General features: G+C 43.2%; 2 protein-coding genes across 2 annotated transcripts; both read left to right on the top strand.

Annotated features, from left to right (window-relative positions):
• The first annotated feature begins 1,095 nt into the window (after positions 1–1,095).
• On the top strand, positions 1,096–9,089 carry LOC120699354 (proline--tRNA ligase, cytoplasmic-like). Its single transcript, XM_039983323.1, has 12 exons — positions 1,096–1,258; positions 1,354–1,439; positions 2,202–2,294; positions 2,540–2,656; positions 3,393–3,580; positions 4,439–4,505; positions 4,943–5,065; positions 5,190–5,342; positions 7,161–7,445; positions 7,920–8,138; positions 8,486–8,579; positions 8,701–9,089. The coding sequence occupies exons 1-12, from the start codon at positions 1,228–1,230 to the stop codon at positions 8,763–8,765; spliced, it is 1,521 nt and encodes a 506-aa protein (XP_039839257.1). The 5' UTR covers positions 1,096–1,227; the 3' UTR covers positions 8,766–9,089.
• A 610-nt stretch (positions 9,090–9,699) lies between these two features.
• On the top strand, positions 9,700–12,407 carry LOC120700961. Its single transcript, XM_039985146.1, has 4 exons — positions 9,700–10,498; positions 11,270–11,338; positions 11,585–11,665; positions 12,084–12,407. Exons 1-4 carry the CDS (start codon positions 10,439–10,441, stop codon positions 12,405–12,407), a joined length of 534 nt encoding a protein of 177 aa, XP_039841080.1. The 5' UTR covers positions 9,700–10,438.
• The last annotated feature ends 6,003 nt before the right edge of the window (positions 12,408–18,410 follow it).

The following is an 18,410-nucleotide window of genomic DNA, read 5'->3' as shown; positions in this document are numbered from 1 at the left end:
ATTGTCTTGGTGGACCAAGAGGGATTTCAATGGCCTATGATGCAAAAATAATCATTGAATCACAATTGCAATCGGTGCTTTGTTTGAATCACAAACCGTGAGCATGCACCTATTTGTGACTGTGAATCTTGGTATTGTGACTGTGTGAAAAATTATTGTGACCGTGAACCATGATATTGTGACTGTGAACTTTAGTATTGTGACCGTAAATCTTGGTATTGTGACCGTAAATCTTGGTATTGTGACTGTGAAAACCTTGGATGCTCTTACTAATGAATGATGCAAATCTGTTACAAATGATGTTTTATTCCATATATAAACATTGTGCTATTGTACTTGCCATCATTAATTCTATATATAAACATTGTGGAAATCTGTCCATAAGTACTTGTGGTATTGTACTTGTCATCATTGATTCCATATATAAACATTTGTGCTATTGTTTGATTATATTTGTTCATGCCAATAGCAATGTGTTGTTGTGTGAGAACTAGTGTGGTTGCCCAGCCTGGCTCGGCGACAAACACCACCCCAAACTGGCAGTTGGTGGTGGTTGGGCTGCCAGCCCGGCTACCAAGTGCTACCCAAACAACACCTGGAAACGCCTAGGCCGGGTTGGGCTACTGCGCCAAACAAGGATGGGTGGCCCGTTGCCACCAGGCTTTGGATGGCAATGGCCTGGTCGCTGCGTCGGGCTGGCCACAGCCACCCTTCCAAACACATCCCAATTGTCTCTATCTCCTCTCACAACCATTCTATGCTAGTTGTGAGTGTGGGACTAGTGGTTTGGCCACCAAACCCACCAGTACCAACCTGACACGGTCCTTTTCAATTTCAATTTTGTAATAACCTATCCAATTATCCAAATACCACCTGTTTATTCAAGACCCCAGCAGTCGCGTCCTTGCTCCCGGTCTACGAACACCAACCCACCGCCGTGTGGCCCCCGCGCCGCCCGAACCCCCCATGATGTCACCCGTGGGCCGAGCCCACGGATTCCGGCCCGCGCGCAACGGCCAAGCGTGCCCGTGCTGTCCCATTGGCTACTTGCGCGCTACTTCTCCCTGACTCGGAGTGGCCGCTACTCTACCCTACCCCACCCCACCCCACCCCACCTCTTAGCCCTACCCCATTCCGCCCGCCGCCGCCGCCACTAAACCCTAGCGCGCCGCCCTCTCTCCTCGCTCCCTCCCGTCCCGGATCCCCCGCGCACCGGATCCGCCAGCCATGTCGTCCGGCGGAGGCAAGGGCGGCGGAGGTGCGAGCTCGCTGTCGCCGTCGTCGTCGTCTCCGTGCGGCGGTGCTGAGTTTTCGCTGGATTTGAGATTTTTGCTTTTGGGTGCCGGCTCGCAGGGGGGAAGAAGAAGGAGGTTAAGAAGGAGACGAAGCTCGGGATGGCGTACAAGAAGGACGAAAACTTCGGGGAGTGGTACTCCGAGGTGCGTTGGGTGTTTATTCGCTTCGTCCTGGCCGCGAGGGTTGCTGCCGCCAGATTTGTGGGCGTGCTCCCGATTGGGTTGCTGTTGTTGCGGCTGGGGGTGGGGTTGTGACGGGGGATGGAATTTGAAGGCGTTGACTGCTAGAGCTGGCTGGATTTGATGCGGCGGCGGTCTCGGTTGCTGTTCCGGTGGCTAACAGGTTTTGGCCTCTGTGACCGAACGCCGCCGTTACGTCAGTGTCTGTTGTGCGGATACACCGTTACATATCTAGATTTGCTGTGAATGATGTCTTTAGTGTTTGTGGTGTGGATACGCTGTTGCAGTTCTAAATTTAGTTGCTGGTGATGATTTTAGTGTTTGATTTGCGGATATAGCTTTTAGTTATGTCTTAAGTGTTATGGAATCCGTAATGAGAAAATCCTACTAGAATTATTTCCGTAACTGGCTAGATTCCACAGCGAATTTGTAAAACTAAACATGACAGTAACTCACCCTAATTGCAAGGCACTGGATTGGCTGGCTTGTGTTGTTGTTAGAGATGCAGCAATACCACTAAGTAACATGTTCAAACTGATATTCTGTTGCTCCATTTGGTCATTTCTGGCAAACAGAATACTATCTTTGAGGAATTGCTGTTGAATTGTTGGGTGATTACTAGTAGTTGCTATATGGCCAAATTCTTTCATCAAAATCTAAATATCACGCTTCCTTAGAGGTGAAATCGTACCTAATTCTCTCGGGCTTTGTTATTTGTTTCTCCAGGTTGTTGTTAACAGTGAAATGATCGAGTACTATGACATCTCGGGTTGTTATATACTGAGGCCATGGGCGATGGAAATCTGGGAGCTGCTGAAAGTAAGTTTTTCAATACCTGCTCATCAGTGTTTCATATTCCCTCTGATCAATTTCCATTCCCCTAAACAAACTATCAGTGTCATTTGCTACCAATTCTGTAATTGCAAGTATCTCAGTGCTAAAAAAATATCCACCCTGTGTCTTTTTTAGATTAAATCCACCCGTGTCTAGAGACTGTTTGTGAAGGCATAATGATGCTACTGCAATCCTGTCCTCTTTGATAACTGCTATATGGTTTGGTGCAGGAATTCTTTGATGCAGAAATTAAAAAGCTGAAGCTCAAACCATATTATTTCCCTTTGTTTGTTACTGAGAATGTTCTACAGAAGGAGAAGGACCACATTGAGGGCTTTGCACCTGAGGTGTGCATTTTACTCTTGTCCTTTACATCCATGTTTCCACTTTTTTCCCAGTTAGGATATTTATTTAATTTTTCAGTTCAGACTGCCTTTGCGTAAGAGACTTCTTTTGAAGAGTTAAAAGCTCAATGATTATGAAAAGTGTACATGCAATCAGGCACAAAACTGTCTCGAGCTAGCTGTTTTATCATTATTTTCATCTGATATCCCAGGAAGATGTGTTTTCTGTTTTGTTATGAATGAGTTTTTGTGAAAGGCCAGAAATGAAGATTTATCAGAATTTTGAAGTACCCCATTATTTACTCTCCCTCTAATGAAAAGACAAGGTCACAATCTCATGAACTCCTTGTGACCCTTATGATACCGTTCTATTTTGGAAGAGTTTAGTTGTGATTGCCAATGTCAAATAAATAAAGACCCTCATGAATATACAAGGTCCATTAATAGAAAGAGTAATGTCAATTTGTCTGTATCATCATAAATTATTATTATTGTCGGCTATGGATTTTGTTGGCATTAGCACAGATTTTTGGAAGCTGGCACAGATTTTCATTCTTTTTGGGTTAAGTTCTTAGTTCATTATGATGTGGCCATGCAGCAAAGTATTAGTTTCATGGAATCTGTTTGTTAATCTAATTACACCAGTGCTGCTGGTCCTTGTAATCAGTGCTTTATTCACCTTGATACTGCTTTCTGTTATGTAAGAGAAGTAGCCTGTTCCTTTTTATTTATCATGCAGGTAGCTTGGGTGACTAAATCAGGGAAATCTGAGCTGGAAGCTCCTATTGCAATCCGCCCCACAAGCGAGACTGTCATGTATCCTTACTTCTCTAAATGGATAAGAAGCCACCGTGACTTACCTTTGAGGTGTAACCAGTGGTGTAATGTTGTTAGATGGGAGTTTAGCAATCCTACTCCTTTCATAAGGTACTCCTCATTTGTTGCCCTATGAATGTGGTTATGCATTTTTTATTATTCTCTGCCTTATTACCTCATATGCCTGCAAGACACTCGTTGTTGTCTGATTAGCATAGTTGCTGATTAGAACATGTCAAGATTGCTGCCGCCTCACTGGTTAGATCTCATTTTATTAAAAAAATCCAAGGAGATACCATATTTACTTTCTTACAAAAAAAACTATTATATAGCTCTACCACTTTCTTACAAATGATACTCCCGTTGTCCCAAATTATTAATCATTTTGGCTTTTTTAGGTGCAGGGTTTTTGCTATGCTTATATATATATATATATATATAATGTCTAGGTGCATAGAAAAATCTATATATCTTGAAAAGCCAAAACGACTTATAATTTGGGACAGAAGGAGTATCTGTTCTAGAAATTTTGGATCAAATGGTTCAGTGGAAGACTTAGTAATGCAGAATTTCAGTACTCTCAAAATTTTTCACCCTCACTAGTTAAAATGTTCGGTGTGGTATTTTTGGTTCGGTACCCATAACACCTGCTAGTTGAGTTATTCATCTTCTCATGACTGCCATCTTTCCAATTTCCTGACATTTGTGAAGTTGAGAAAAAAATTCACCTTTTGAACTCAATAAATGTGATAATGTACTCTTTCTATTTTTGTAAGCCATGATTTGACTTGGCACGGTCTTCGAAGTTGAACTTTGATATCTTTTACTTATATCGTTACTATTTACAAAATCGTAATAACCATAAAAATGTACACTGAAGTACAAATCTTGTGGTACTCCTTTTTGCTAAACGCATTTGTAGATAGCCTAATTGTTCTGGACTAAACATTCTGCAACTATTCTCTTCAGGAGCCGTGAGTTTCTGTGGCAAGAAGGGCATACAGCTTTTGCAACTAAAGAAGAGGCAGACAAAGAGGTATTTGATAAGTACATATTTCTGCACTGTTTAAATTTTGTTCTGTTGTCAACTAGTAGGTGAGTCTATCAGTAACACTGCAGCGATTGAGTTGATTTTGACCAGTATTAAAGTCTGAATGTTAGAAGATATGCAGTCTGAAGTAGCAACTGGCCTATTGTTATATGTGAGATTAAATGATATTAATCTATATTTGGTCTTGTTGTGATGTTGTTAATTTAATTTGTACATTACGCTCTATTAGTATCCTCATGTTGCATTTAGGAAATTTAAAGTTTTTTTTTTTTTGTATTTACCTAGGTTGTTGGTCTGTGTAAAAACTATTTGTATCAGACTGTGATGAATGAAATGGACAATCCGTTTGTGTAGCAATAATCTAATATGATTGCATAACATTTACAATGATCAGTCATTTTAATCCATGGTGGCATTCTCAGGTTCTACAAATATTGGAACTGTACAGAAGGATATATGAAGAATTTTTAGCAGTTCCAGTGTCCAAAGGGAGGAAAAGTGAGATGGAAAAATTTGCAGGTGGACTCTATACCACCAGTGTTGAGGTATTGATACGGAAATTTTTGCTGCAATCCTGCAGAATGTAGCCTTTCCTTAACTATATTGATGGAAAGGAAAATAAATTTCTGTATTTTATTGTGAGCTTGTTGCTAAATATCTTTTTGTCAGGCTTTCATTCCAAACACTGGTCGTGGTATACAAGGTGCAACCTCACATTGTCTTGGCCAAAACTTCGCCAAGATGTTTGATATTACTTTTGAGAATGAGAAGGGTGCAAGGGAAATGGTTTGGCAAAACTCTTGGGCATATACAACTCGCTCGGTAATTCTTACACTTTATTTGATTGAAAATGCATAATCATTATTGGATGGAAATGATGCTTTCTGTTTTTTTTCCTCTCTCAAATATGCATGATGCTTTCTTTTTGTATGCATTGCTTGTTGAAATATAGTGAATAGAGTACACAGCCTCAAACACTTGTACCTGATATCACTTAGGTTCTTAAACCACTTTATAAATGGGTCAACAAAGGTTCAGATTTCTCAAAATTGTAAAATAAAATTGATATACCACCAATAGCTCGATCCAAACCACTGTTTCACCATACACTTGTCAAGTGAAACCATGGAAAGTAGATTTTGTATGCATTTTTTTTCTGTAAATATGTTTAAGAGCTATTATTTGATAATATACTGAGCAAGTGTATCCTAAAAATTAACTTTTACGAGGTATGCCTTGCCATCTTGAGATCAATTTGCATTGGAGCTCCCAGAACACGAGTGATTGCGTCAATAGCTCCCCCTTGCAATTACTTTCACATCTTCGTAAAATCTTGTTTGCTTGGAGGTTATTGAATGTTCATTGACCTTTGCTAGCTGGTTGGCACTCCAAACCATGTTACACTGCCTTTTTTTTCTTCACATTTTTCTTCTGAAATCTCATTTCCCAGCTTTAAATATGGAATCAGAAAGTAGAGTAATGTAATCATCAAGTTGAGCCTGAACCAACAAAATGACAGCTTAAATGTTATACTCACCGAGACAATTTCTCCCAGAGATACCTGCCTACAATTTTGTGCAACCCTTGTTTTGTATGTTAGCTCACTGTAGTTAAGATGACAGGAACTGCTGATGTGTACAATCAGTTACTCATCATGGCTTGACGGGTCGTTGGCAAGTGTAAAGTTGCAACACCCCTGCTTCACCTACAATCATCTGAGCAGTAGTGTAGCGTGCAAGCTCAAAAGAGTGTTGGCTTTTCACTAGGATCTAACACACCAAACATGAGAAACACAAGAACACAGATTTCCGAGACCGCGACAGCTTATTCTTTTCTTGTTCTCTATTTCTCACATTGCAAAAATCCTATTACGTGCTCTTGCTTATATAGTCCTGAGTACATGACCATCCAGACCTACGAGCTACCGACTCGTATTCGGACTCTGCACTTGGCTTGTGTACGTACCAAATAAGCATACAGTAAAGACTCCAACTCAGACACGAATGGCTGCCACTTTCTGCAAGCTCGTAGACCTATACGCACTCATATGGCACCTGCCCAACCGAAAACCAGCTATGTTTAATACCTTGCTTCCTATGTGCATACATGCAAATACTAGTATACTTTCCTTGTATGCTAAGACTTACTAAAAAACCAAGATTAAATCTAACAAAGAGTGCTGGTGATTGGGGAGAGAGGGTGCATAAGATTGAAGACTGGAGAGATCGGTGGTCTCCCTCACAGAGCCTCTTCTTCCACTACTCTCTTTCCCCTAATTCTCCCTCCCTCCCTCCCTCCCTCCCTATCTACCTAGAATTAAGCCTAGCACAATTCTCATCCAAATTAAGCAAAAAGAAAATTGAACTTTTAATTGTTGTTTACACGCTTAGTTTATCGAGGATCTGATGTGCAGGCGAGGCCTACTCCAAGCATTGTAGAATTTATAGCAATGGCATGCAACCTTTTTAACAAACATGTTGCATTGGATTAATTGTTCTTTTTTGTGCCTAGAATTGCTGGGTGCATAGTGTTCTGCACAATTTACGTTTGCATTCTTAATGCATAGACTCTTCTTGCGGATTGGAGTGATGGTGTCTGCACGATCTATGTTTGCAGTTGTAATGTATGTTCTTCTTGCAGATTGGAGTGATGGTGATGACACACGGTGATGACAAAGGCTTAGTATTACCACCAAGGGTGGCACCAATCCAGGTAATTGTGATTCCAGTGCCTTACAAGGATTCTGACACAACTGCCATAAAGGGAGCTTGCGAATCAACTGTTTACACTCTCAATGAGTCTGGATTCCGAGCGGATTTGGACACCCGCGAAAATTACTCTCCAGGTTGGAAGTATTCTCACTGGGAAATGAAAGGTGTTCCTTTGAGAATTGAGATTGGGCCAAGAGATCTGGCCAACCAACAGGTACTGATTACAAATTCCGACCAGTTCTAAATATTATGTCTATATAGGTGGTCACTAACTCACTAGTATTGTTAAGGCTTTTGTTCACACAGATTCATGCACCTCATAAACTACTGTATTGCTTCTCTTCTCTAGCACTATCTGCAGTAATTAACAGTACTGCTTTTCATATCCATTTGAAAGACAAACAGCATTGTTAGTAACAGGTTGATCTTGTTTAATATGTCACTGCCTTTTGGATTTTTGCTGGAATTAGTAGTGGTTCTATAATTCTAGCACTTCCTCTCCTATGTAACTTGTTCCTGGAGACTAGGATAAGGTGCTTAGGCTGTTCCCTGTTGGTTTTGCCCCCCTATTGATCACCAATCGATGCATATTTTGCAGCTACCAATCTTTTCCTTATCTCAGATAGATACGCAGAGTGGCAATAATGTTCTGATTTTCTTATGTTTTCTGCAATCCTATTCTATTAAGGTGCGCGTTGTCCGCCGAGACAATGGTGCAAAGGTTGATATTCCTGTGGCCAATTTAGTTGAGGAGGTTAAAGTATTGCTGGATGAGATCCAAGCAAACCTTCTCAAAACAGCCAAAGAAAAGAGAGATGCCTGCATTGAAGTCATCCACACCTGGGATGAATTCACAACTGCTCTGAACAACAAAAGGTTGATCTTGGCTCCATGGTGTGATGAGGAGGTACATGATCTGTTCTATATTTTTTTTTTCAGATTTGCCTTCTGTCATGAATCAATTCTTTGAAACCTTATTAATGACAATTAACTAATAGGAGTCACTGGCACACTTTTGCCACTGGCATACGTCTAAATATAGAAGTGGGACTATGGTTTTCTTTTTTTGGGAAACTCTGTTCCCATAATATTGCATCATTGTCATCATTTTTGAGTCTTTGGTTTATACTACAGAAATATAAGTATTTCCAAAGGGATCGTAAATTTTGAAAATTGAAAGTCCATATAATTGTACTATTTCAACTCTTTCAAATTGCAATGTCCATATAATTTTATTTTATTTTCTCCGTACAGGAAGTTGAGAAAGATGTGAAAGCTCGGACCAAGGGGGACCTCGGAGCTGCAAAAACATTGTGTACTCCATTCGATCAGCCAGAACTTCCAGAAGGTACCGTATGCTATGTAGTGGAAGCAAATATTAGCTCTGTGATTCTCTTGAACCAATTCTTGCAGTGTTTGTTTTGAACCAATCATGCAACTGCTGACCTGTGTTGCGCGCCCAAATTCAGGAACCCTGTGCTTCGCCTCTGGAAAGCCAGCAAAGAAGTGGTCGTTCTGGGGCCGCAGCTACTGATTGGTCTTCCATGACATGGCGGCCCGCTTGGAGTTTTGAACTGAATCCTGTAGCGTCGGACATGGATCTGAAGATCCATTTACATTGTGCTTTTACAACCAGTCACTTTAGTTTCTCATGAATCATTGACTCATTGCTACTGGCCTGCTGGGTACTGGCAAAAGTCATCGATTCGATATACCTGTAACATTTGACGGTCGTGTTGGGTTTGGTTGTGGCAAAGGATGAGACTTGCATCTGTTTTGCTAAATATGCGATTTTGCTATATGCAACCTGAATGTTTGCTGCACAATACCACACCACCTGAATTTCGGACCTTTTCTCCTTAACTTCTCATTTTTCAGACCTTTTATTTATTATTATTTCACTTTTCATTTCGGCTTTTGGGATCATACTTAGTTGCTTCAATTATGTAGTGGTAGGGATGCAAGTGGGTACTTATTGGTGTTTTTGGGTTTTTCATGTTAGTTCATTCTCTTTCAAATTAATTACGTAGCATGTCATTCTAGTTTATCGGAATGGTTAAAATCCATCCCTCTGCTCTCTCTCCACCGCGTTTCACGCGAAAAACTGGACGCGTGCCGTCCCTTGCGTGCTCTGGCAATTTCACGAAAAAGCCCTTCAATTTTCTGAAATTAGCAACTAAGCCTATCTTGCTCAGGCCATACAATTCCCACGTTTATATATTTACCATAAAGACCCTTGTATTAATGTTTATTTCAACACAGAGAAGAAAAAAATCAATAATGCTACCATGTTTTCAAAACACCCTCGCTATGCACTTTTGCAGTAAGCCCCTCCCGCAACCCCAAACCCTAGCCCCCTCTCCCTCCTCCCCGTCTCCCTGCGCCGCCCTCTCCCACCTTCGGCTCCCTGCCGCCACCGCCCCCTCTCCTTCTCACTCCACGCCGCCACCGCCTCCCCTCCCCTTTCTCCCTCTCCACCTGCCTCCGCCACCCTCCCCGCCGGCGCTCCTCCTCCTCGCCGCCGCAGCCACCCACTCCCACGAGATCCAAATCCGCCGCGGGGGGCAGCCCCGAGGGAGTAGGGCGCGGGCCGGCCGGCCACAGGGATGGTAGCCACATGATGCGGCGGCCGTGGCGCCGCCGGCGCGCACGTTTCGCTTGCCCTTGGAGGTGCGGAGGGCGGAGGGGCGGACGCTGCCGCTGCTGCCCGCGCCTACTGCGGAGTCGGCCTCGCCGGAGCGGGAGGCGACAGGCTGCGCCGCCAAGGGCCGTCGCGGCGGAGGTGAGTTGGGCTGATAAGAGAGGTGACAGGGAGAGATTGGGATTGAGGGACGGCGAGCAGCAGGGGCGCGGCGGCGGCGAGAAGTGAGCACAGGCGCCAGGGACGATGGTGGCGGGAACATGCTGGCGTCGAGCGCCGCCGCGTTGGGCGGTCCTGCGCCTGCCCTGGCAGAGGAGGAATGCGGCGACGGGCGCCTGCAGCCGCATCGTGCCCAGCGCCGCCTAGGCCGCTGCTGGCGCTGTCCCGCCGACGGTTGGCATACTTGCAGCACGCGAAGGCGGCAAGGAAGCCGGCCATCAGCAGCCGCGCGCAGAGGCTGACGGTGACCCACGCCTTCTGCGAGGGCGCCATCCATTTCGCCACCATGGGCGCCCGAGGGCGACCACCGGGTGCTTCCACCGAGGGCCTCCGCCTCGCCTCCGCCCATGGTGTCGGCACGCCTCGCCTCCACCCTCGCGCGCCGGTCTGTCGGACATGGAAGCACGGTACGGCCTCGATTCCTTCTCGCCCCTCTTCTCTGTTTGCCTGTGGCTTTTCAGCACATTAAGGACTGAGCCTGAGCTAGCATAATGGGATTGCAGCAGTCAGTCACCTGAGCATTGCACTTCCAGGTGGTAATTGTTGGTAACTAAAATCTAGCTAGCATTTTGGCTGCCCCAGACATTTTTGAGAGAGACGATTTTGGCTATCATCGATTAAATTAGTAAATAAGCCAGAAGACAGAACACTTGCTCTATTGCTAAATATATAAGATTAAGAACCTTTGTCCACACCTTAAATGCAGAACCTATATCTGAAATGTCAATCTACCTTAAATGCAGAACCTATATCTGAAATGTAACTCTCCTAAGCTTATCTTCCTTGGATTGTCCCAGCTTCATGAATCCCTACAATGCAAAACCCATCAAACACTAAACAAACATTTGGGTTGCGTTTTCATTTCATTCCACTGCACTAAAAGATTAACCATATTTGCACATGATCACTCAAAACCATGCACATGTACGAGAATTCAAGCATTCCAACTGCTGGGACTTGGGTTGATCTACAGATTCCAATGTACGATTTGTTGAGCTAAAAAAGGTAGGTTAGTATCATACAGATGAGGTAGTGCATTATTTCACTAAGGCATGGAGTAATTGTTACCTCTCCAATGGAAAAGGGCCCCGAACAACATGTTACATGTCTTTTTCCCCACATCAACTGTTCTTTCAATTTGTTTCTAAGTATTTTTGTTTCCTCTTGTAAATATGCAGGTCATATCTTCTCAATTATCCTGCCAAGATGAGAAAAATCTTATTATCAGCATCAATAGTTTGGGCAAGGTAATCAGCCCACCAAGTTTCCTGTTGTCTGCAACCAGCTTAAAGCTGTACTGCGAGCCTCAATCTGGCATTTGTATATTCATGGATAGAACTGGTAGTCAAGTAGAGCAGCATGTGTACAACTCATTGTTTTACTTTGATCCATGTTATGAGTTGGGTGAGACGTACAACTACCTTATCTTTCCCATATCGCATATTGCTAATAATCTTTGTTCTTATTTGCATCTTGTGAATTGTTTGTCACAGGAAAACCTCATGGCTCATTTGTCAACATTTCTTCCTGCACTTCTGGATGCTTTTGAAAACCACAGCCCATATTTCCGCAAGGTTGTTAATCCACTCTCACTTTGTTCTACACAGATTTTGCTTTTTTTGTTCTACAGATATCATCTTTAATAAGGCACTATCTTTTTGGGCACCTGTTCTTATTGTACTTCATCTCAAATTTACCTGTAGCAAAAGGTCGTAGGAACAAAGTGGTCAATTATTTAGGACATAAAAGAGCATAATATGTAGGAGTTGGACTCAGCTTGAACTTATAAATTTGTCAACTGGAGTCTGTTCGTTCATTGAAAGGTTCACTGTAAGAAAAAAAAACTTAACTGAACTATGCTGGCAAAATATCTATCTTGTGATGAATCCATGTGTAGTTCATGTATGACCGGGAAAAGCTGATGAGCATGGTGCACGCCTTGAGCTTGGATGCCACTATAGCGCGGTCCGGCTGACACCGGTGCTTGTGCAGGCACGACATCCTAGCTCGGACGCAGCACGAGCCGCTGAGGCTTGGAGCGGTGACAGACAAGGCAACAGGGGGTGCATCGTGGTGGGTCGGTCCCTGCTGATGGCTAAAGGGCGGTGCGGCAACATGTTCCAGCATGAGCGCGAGCTCAAGCACAGCACAGTGACGAGCGCTAGCCAACACGCCGCATATGAGATACCTATGATGGCTAGTGTATCCACATTGTTCAAATATTTGCATTTAACGATGTATACTACCCTATGCTTTGATTTTGTGTTGAATTTATCCCACATATATTTAATTGCTCATTTTATTACTTTTCATTAATTTATGTTTGATTGTTTAAATGGTAGGGCGCGCATCGCGCGCCAAATGTTCTAGTTTTATCAAATTTTGGGTCGATCCAATGATCCAAAAAATATGGGACTTGCATCCCTATGTAGTGGTCAGCCATCCAATCCACAGCTACTGTTTCTGCACAGGGCGTATCGCACAACAGATGGCCTGTAGCAAGCCACATGCGAGCTTTTGAAGGCACATGGCCTCGTATCTTTCGAAGCAGTCAGTAGACCCTACGCTGAGCTACACCACCACATCAGAGGCAGCACCGATGGCGGTGCTCGAGGACTAGGAATGCAGCAGGTACCTAGCTGTAGTGTTGCCACCGGTCGGTGTGCTAGCGACGCGATTCATGTATGGCCGACGTGGTAGACACGTACACCAACTCGTGACCGCTCGCGCTGGCTATTCTGTGATGAAGGAACAAAGGATACAATACGTCGAAACAAATAATACAGAGGCCTGATGTTGGAGCTCAAGATAAGAATTCGTGGATCCGAGCTCAACCAAACAGACCCTTTCCGATGTGATGCGTCCGTGGAAAACATAGCTGCGGGAAATTATGGTCCAAGGCGTGCCACATCGCTTAAATTCTTTCGCTCATGCATACTTTAACACACAAAAAGATCGAAATGCCACTAATAATGTGCGCCCGGGGCATGCCGGCTGTTGTGCAACAGCGCGTGGCGCAATGTAGCATCTGTCACATGTTGAGTCCTTTCTCTTGGTGGTGCCGGCTGTGTGCAACAGCGCGTCCGATGTGATGCGTCCGTGGAAAACATAGCTGCGGGAAATTATGGTCCAAGGCGTGCCACATCGCTTAAATTCTTTCTCTCATGCATACTTTACACAAAAAAGATCGAAATGCCACTAATAATGTGCGCCCGGGGCATGCCGGCTGTTGTGCAACAGCGCGTGGCGCAATGTAGCATCTGTCACATGTTGAGTCCCTTTCCTCTTGGTTGGTCGATCCATGTCAAAGCAAGAGGGCTGACACTCTGCCACGTCGCGAGATTTCGCGCGATAGATAATTTCTCCATGTGCAAGGTCCAACGCACGATTACGATGATCTTAGTAGGTCTTATAAATGTCCACTTGTACAGGTTTTGAATGTAAGCATTTTATGACTCTGCGTATGGACAAGTAGCACTTGTCGAGGTGTATAGCAAGAAATGATTTAAGTTTATGAACTACACTGCACGTTTTCAAGACAAATCTTGCTACATAATCTTTAAAATTATGCCCACAGTGACTTGGGTGTACCGTAGCAAAACCCTAAATAAGAAGATGATTCGAGTTAATTTGAAACGTCGTCTTGGCTACATCCAACCAAAAGCGACACTCATTTGTGATTACTTATTTAATACGACCACCAAGCATGGTACTGAATGTAATCGATCACTATAGCGGATCCTTCACAAGATCATCTCGTCTGTTGTCCACTGCTCATTAGCCGGTACTATATTTTGTCTGACGCCAGCAAGATTCATTGAACAAACCTAGGCTCTTGAACTCAATTGATTCCATGTCTGCTGATGCCTTGGTCATTGGATTACTTGGATCTGTACCACCAAATTAATTGTATACCAAAAACTGTTTTGCATGTGCTTTTCATAGGGACGCTCCGGTTGTAGGCTCTGTTGCAGCACATTGATGACTGAAGGGAGCGGCTAGTCGAAGCATGCCAACTTCTAGAATCTTTAGCTTTCTATTTCTTCGCGTCCTATGGATGCCCTTCATTTTGCCTAGTGGTCTTTAATTTTAAACACAATATGGTTTAAACTCTAGGTGTATGATTGTAATGATTGCGGACTGATGCCTTTCTTTAGAAGAGTTTGAACCCGGATTTTTTTGCATTATCTAAAAAAATATGGGTATCGCCATATTGTTGTTTTTTTACAGTGGCAGATGCATTGAAATCTTTTATTTAAATTTTATTACACGTAACAAAGAGAATCAACGATCTAATCAATTACCATGTGCTATATATGATTGAAAGGAAGCCTGATCTTATGGGTAATAAGAACCTCGCTCTTTCAAATTATTACATCATCCATTTAGTAGTATTTGTTTACCGTGCTAAGCGCAATTAGCCCAAGCCCAAAAACGCCTACATATATTTGTGACGTGAGGAATAGTCATGTCCTTTGCTTTGGTGACCCATTCTTCTCAAGCATGCTTTATGGCTCAAGGTATTCCCACATAAATATCTTGGCCCCGTTTGGTTCCCATTCTAGGATCCTAGAATGTCAATTCTAGAATCCGCATGAAGGGCTAAACAAATCAATTTGCAAAACTTCTTCAGGGATGTGTGTAATTTTTCGCGACGAATCTAATGTCGGTAATTAACCGATGATTGGCTACAATGATGCTACAGTAACCATCCTCAAATCAAGCGGTTAAAGGCGTCATTAGATTTTTCGGGGTTCCTAGCGCAGGAGTTCTTGAGTTGGTTTTGTAAACTGCCTTCATTTAACACCTCTAATTAATGGTCAAAATTGCTACACTTCCTAGCATAGCACAAACCAAACAGGGCTCTGGATTCTTCAGTTAAAAGTTGACTCCACACAACCAATAAAGATAAGTTTAGTACATATGTATTGTTATTGCACAATATTTTCGGACCATATTCTAACTCATCTCGAGCACCTTCTTCATATATAGTTTGTCCATCCTAATCTCAGGATGGGAATGGATCGGCCCGGATCTGGCCTTGGACCTGGCCCTATGGGCTCAGGGCCAATTTATTAGGTCACGTGCCGACCCATCTATCAATTGTAGGTGGCTTTATTGGCCCAACGGGTATAATGTGTTGACTCATACATAATTATCTATATCTATAACTTATTACTAAAGTAAGTAAAGTTTCCACCCAAATTTTGGTTTGGTCCGTCTTATGTCATTGTCTTATTGACATGTGGGCATTAGTTCATTCCATATGCAAGTTGGACAAGCCTTCAGTTCACGACTCGACCATGTTGTAAGGATCACCGGGGTGTCCGACCCTAGAGGGGGAGGGGGTGAATAGGGTCGCTAATCCCTTTTTAACCTAGGGCTCAAACTACTTGCATGAGATAAACCTAACACGTCCTACACATGCTAGTTATGACTAAGGATTATCTATGCTACTCTCTACTTACCCCTAAAAAGACTTGCAACCTAGCTAATCCTAATCAAACTTACTAGGAAAGTAAAGGTATGCAAGGTAGAGTAAATGCGGAAACGTAATGCGGTAAGTAAAGAGGTAAGTGCAAGAGGGATGCAAACTCCCGAGTAGACACGGTCATGTAACGTGGTTCGGCATAAACGCCTACGTCCACGGGACACCGAGGCTCTTCCGATCACCGTCTTGCACTACGCCACCAAGGCGATGCCGGCAAGCAAAGGCAAGTGCCCACAAGACACTAAGTCTCGTGCACCACCACCGTCTCTCTCGGTCACCCGGCCGAAATCCACTACGGAGCTTCTCCACCAAGGAGGGGGCCTCCTCTTCCTCCGCACAAAGTGTCGTTGTCACTCCACACCAAGACGGAGGGTCACACGACGGATCACAAGTTGCTTGCCGCAACAAGACTTCTCTCAAGGGAGCTCTCGCAAGAACTAATCCCTATTACAAGCACTAAGCACTCTCACAAGTGTGCTTAAGCCTATATGATGTACAATGAAGCACTATGGTGGTTGGAGATGATCTTTGGCTCTTGTATTCTTCCTTGGTCTCCAGCATTTCCAAATGACCCGGCCTTGGGGGTATATATAGGCAGCATAAGCAAATATAGCCGTTGGAGAAAAGCTGCCAGAAAAACTGTGTAACGCCGGTTAATCCGACGTACCCCAAAAGCCATCATCGGTTCAACCGGTGTATGTAAACTGCTATTTGAAAAACTAGCCGTTAGCAATCAACCGGTGTATCGCCGGTTTAACCGATGCAATCAACCGGTGTATGTAATATTAACGTCGGTTTAACCGGTGAGTGTAACTTCTTCACGTTCCTCCAAAAACCACCTCTCTGGACAACTAAACCGATGAAATTGACCGATGCATCGTCGGTTCAACCGGTGTAGGTATTTTCCTCGGTCTTCATCTGCCAATGCGGAACCCTCGTAGGGGCGGCCCTTCGGGCCTTGCTACGTCTCTCTTCTGTTTGTCATCACTTGAACCTAAAAGCCTGAGAATAGTCATCTTAACAATCACATTAGTCCAAGTATTGAAATATGGCATGAGAGGCCATTTTCGCTACACATGTAGATCTCTATAGATTAATGTATACGTATTCGGTATTTATACCAACTTTATCCGTAGCACCCACGTATATATTTGCCTTTCTTTACTTGCTATTTCTAAAGCACATACAGTTTCCACCTGATTTTTTTATTTGGTTTGTCTCAAGTCAATTACGCATGGGCCTATTTAGATTTGGTATGAATTGCGATTTCCAGATATGTGTCTAGGTCTTGAGTGCACCGTACTTGTTGAGTAGTAAAAAAACTTCGACCCCAAGTTCTGGTCCAAGAACCCGAACACGTCACGAACAATTGATCAATTTGTACGAAGGCAATAGAAACAGATTAGGGATGTGAGAGAAAAAAAGATTGACACCAAATAATTATCACGAAAATCTAAGACGTTGTAGAGAGAGATGGCGTGTGGGATGGTGGAATATTTTGGGTCGACCCATCTTGCTCATTGGGTCGATAGACTCAGACTTCTATGGATCCTTCTCTTATTTGAGGCCGGCTCATGTGACCCATTGGCGCTGCTCTCGTGGGTCGGGCCAACTACCCATTGGGTCGACCCGGCCCACTCCCATCTTGATCCGTATCATAGGAGGCCTATATTTTGCCACATAGCGACTACTCCCAAGCTTATCAGCTTTTTTGTACGTCATTTGCCGAACCTTAAATCCGACTTCATAGTACAGTAGCTACAAATCTAAGATAAGAATAGCAGAACAATAACATTCATATTAAGATAAGTATGGTGGAAACATGTTGTTATGCTCCAAGGAGATTGCTAAACAAATATGTATGGCAGAGAATGTTCAAATAGCACTATTTACATATTGGTTAGCGGTCACGCACTTAATTTGTGTTTTGGACCTGAGACGACATATTTTAAAAGTTTAGTTACACAAATATGCGCATTTTAAAAGTTGGAGCGTTAATCAGTGACTTTTCCGTCGATGGCGAGTCACAGTGGTGACTTCGATGATCTCAAGGATCTGCAGGATCGGTCTCTTGAAGGTGCTCGTAGGGGCAGGATTGTTTGTGTGTACCCATAGAGGTGAGTGCGCGTGCGTTTGTGAACGTCAGTATTTGTACGGTATTTTAAAAAAGTGTTGCTTCTCCCTTATGACTTATGAGACCAAACCATTGAATGTTATTGTTCACGTGTAACTCCAACTAGCCCACGGCGTCCTTATCCGAAGACACTATGCACTATATGCATACAAAAGCGTTGTCCTTAGCCATTGAGAAACCAAACAATGAAAAGTACACCAGCCAAACAAACACTATGCACACAAAACATATATCCTACATTCAAACACTAAAAGTTTATTTAATTTCTTTGATCTAGAAAACATAGAAGTTTATTCACGAGTCGCTTTTTGATGGCCCACCTTTATCATCAAGCTACAGAGTCGAGTCTTCTTGTCGCTATAAAAAAAGAGATGCTTGTAACTACTGAAATTCTGAATGTGCAATTTAGTTATAACTAGTAGGGAACATATCAGGTGTAAACTATGCAAACTTCAATTTGATATTATAAATTTTATCCATATAGCTACATGAGACTACTAATTTTTTGATGGTAACTCCATGTGCAAGACAGCGTGAGGTATTAATAATTGTCCGGTTTCGATTGAGATTCAGATTGATTTGTTCGGATCCCGATTAGGATTCCGATTGACGGTGCTTTAGTAATAAGTAGAGATAGAGATAGAGAGAGATTCAAGCAAAATATGTGTGGTTCTATACTTCTATGTCATGAATC

This window comes from Panicum virgatum, chromosome 3K, assembly GCF_016808335.1.
Source record: "Panicum virgatum strain AP13 chromosome 3K, P.virgatum_v5, whole genome shotgun sequence".
In the NCBI taxonomy this organism is placed as follows: Eukaryota; Viridiplantae; Streptophyta; class Magnoliopsida; order Poales; family Poaceae; genus Panicum; species Panicum virgatum.
The sequence above is the reverse complement of the archived record's forward strand: the minus strand, read 5'-3'. Positions and strand labels throughout refer to the sequence as shown.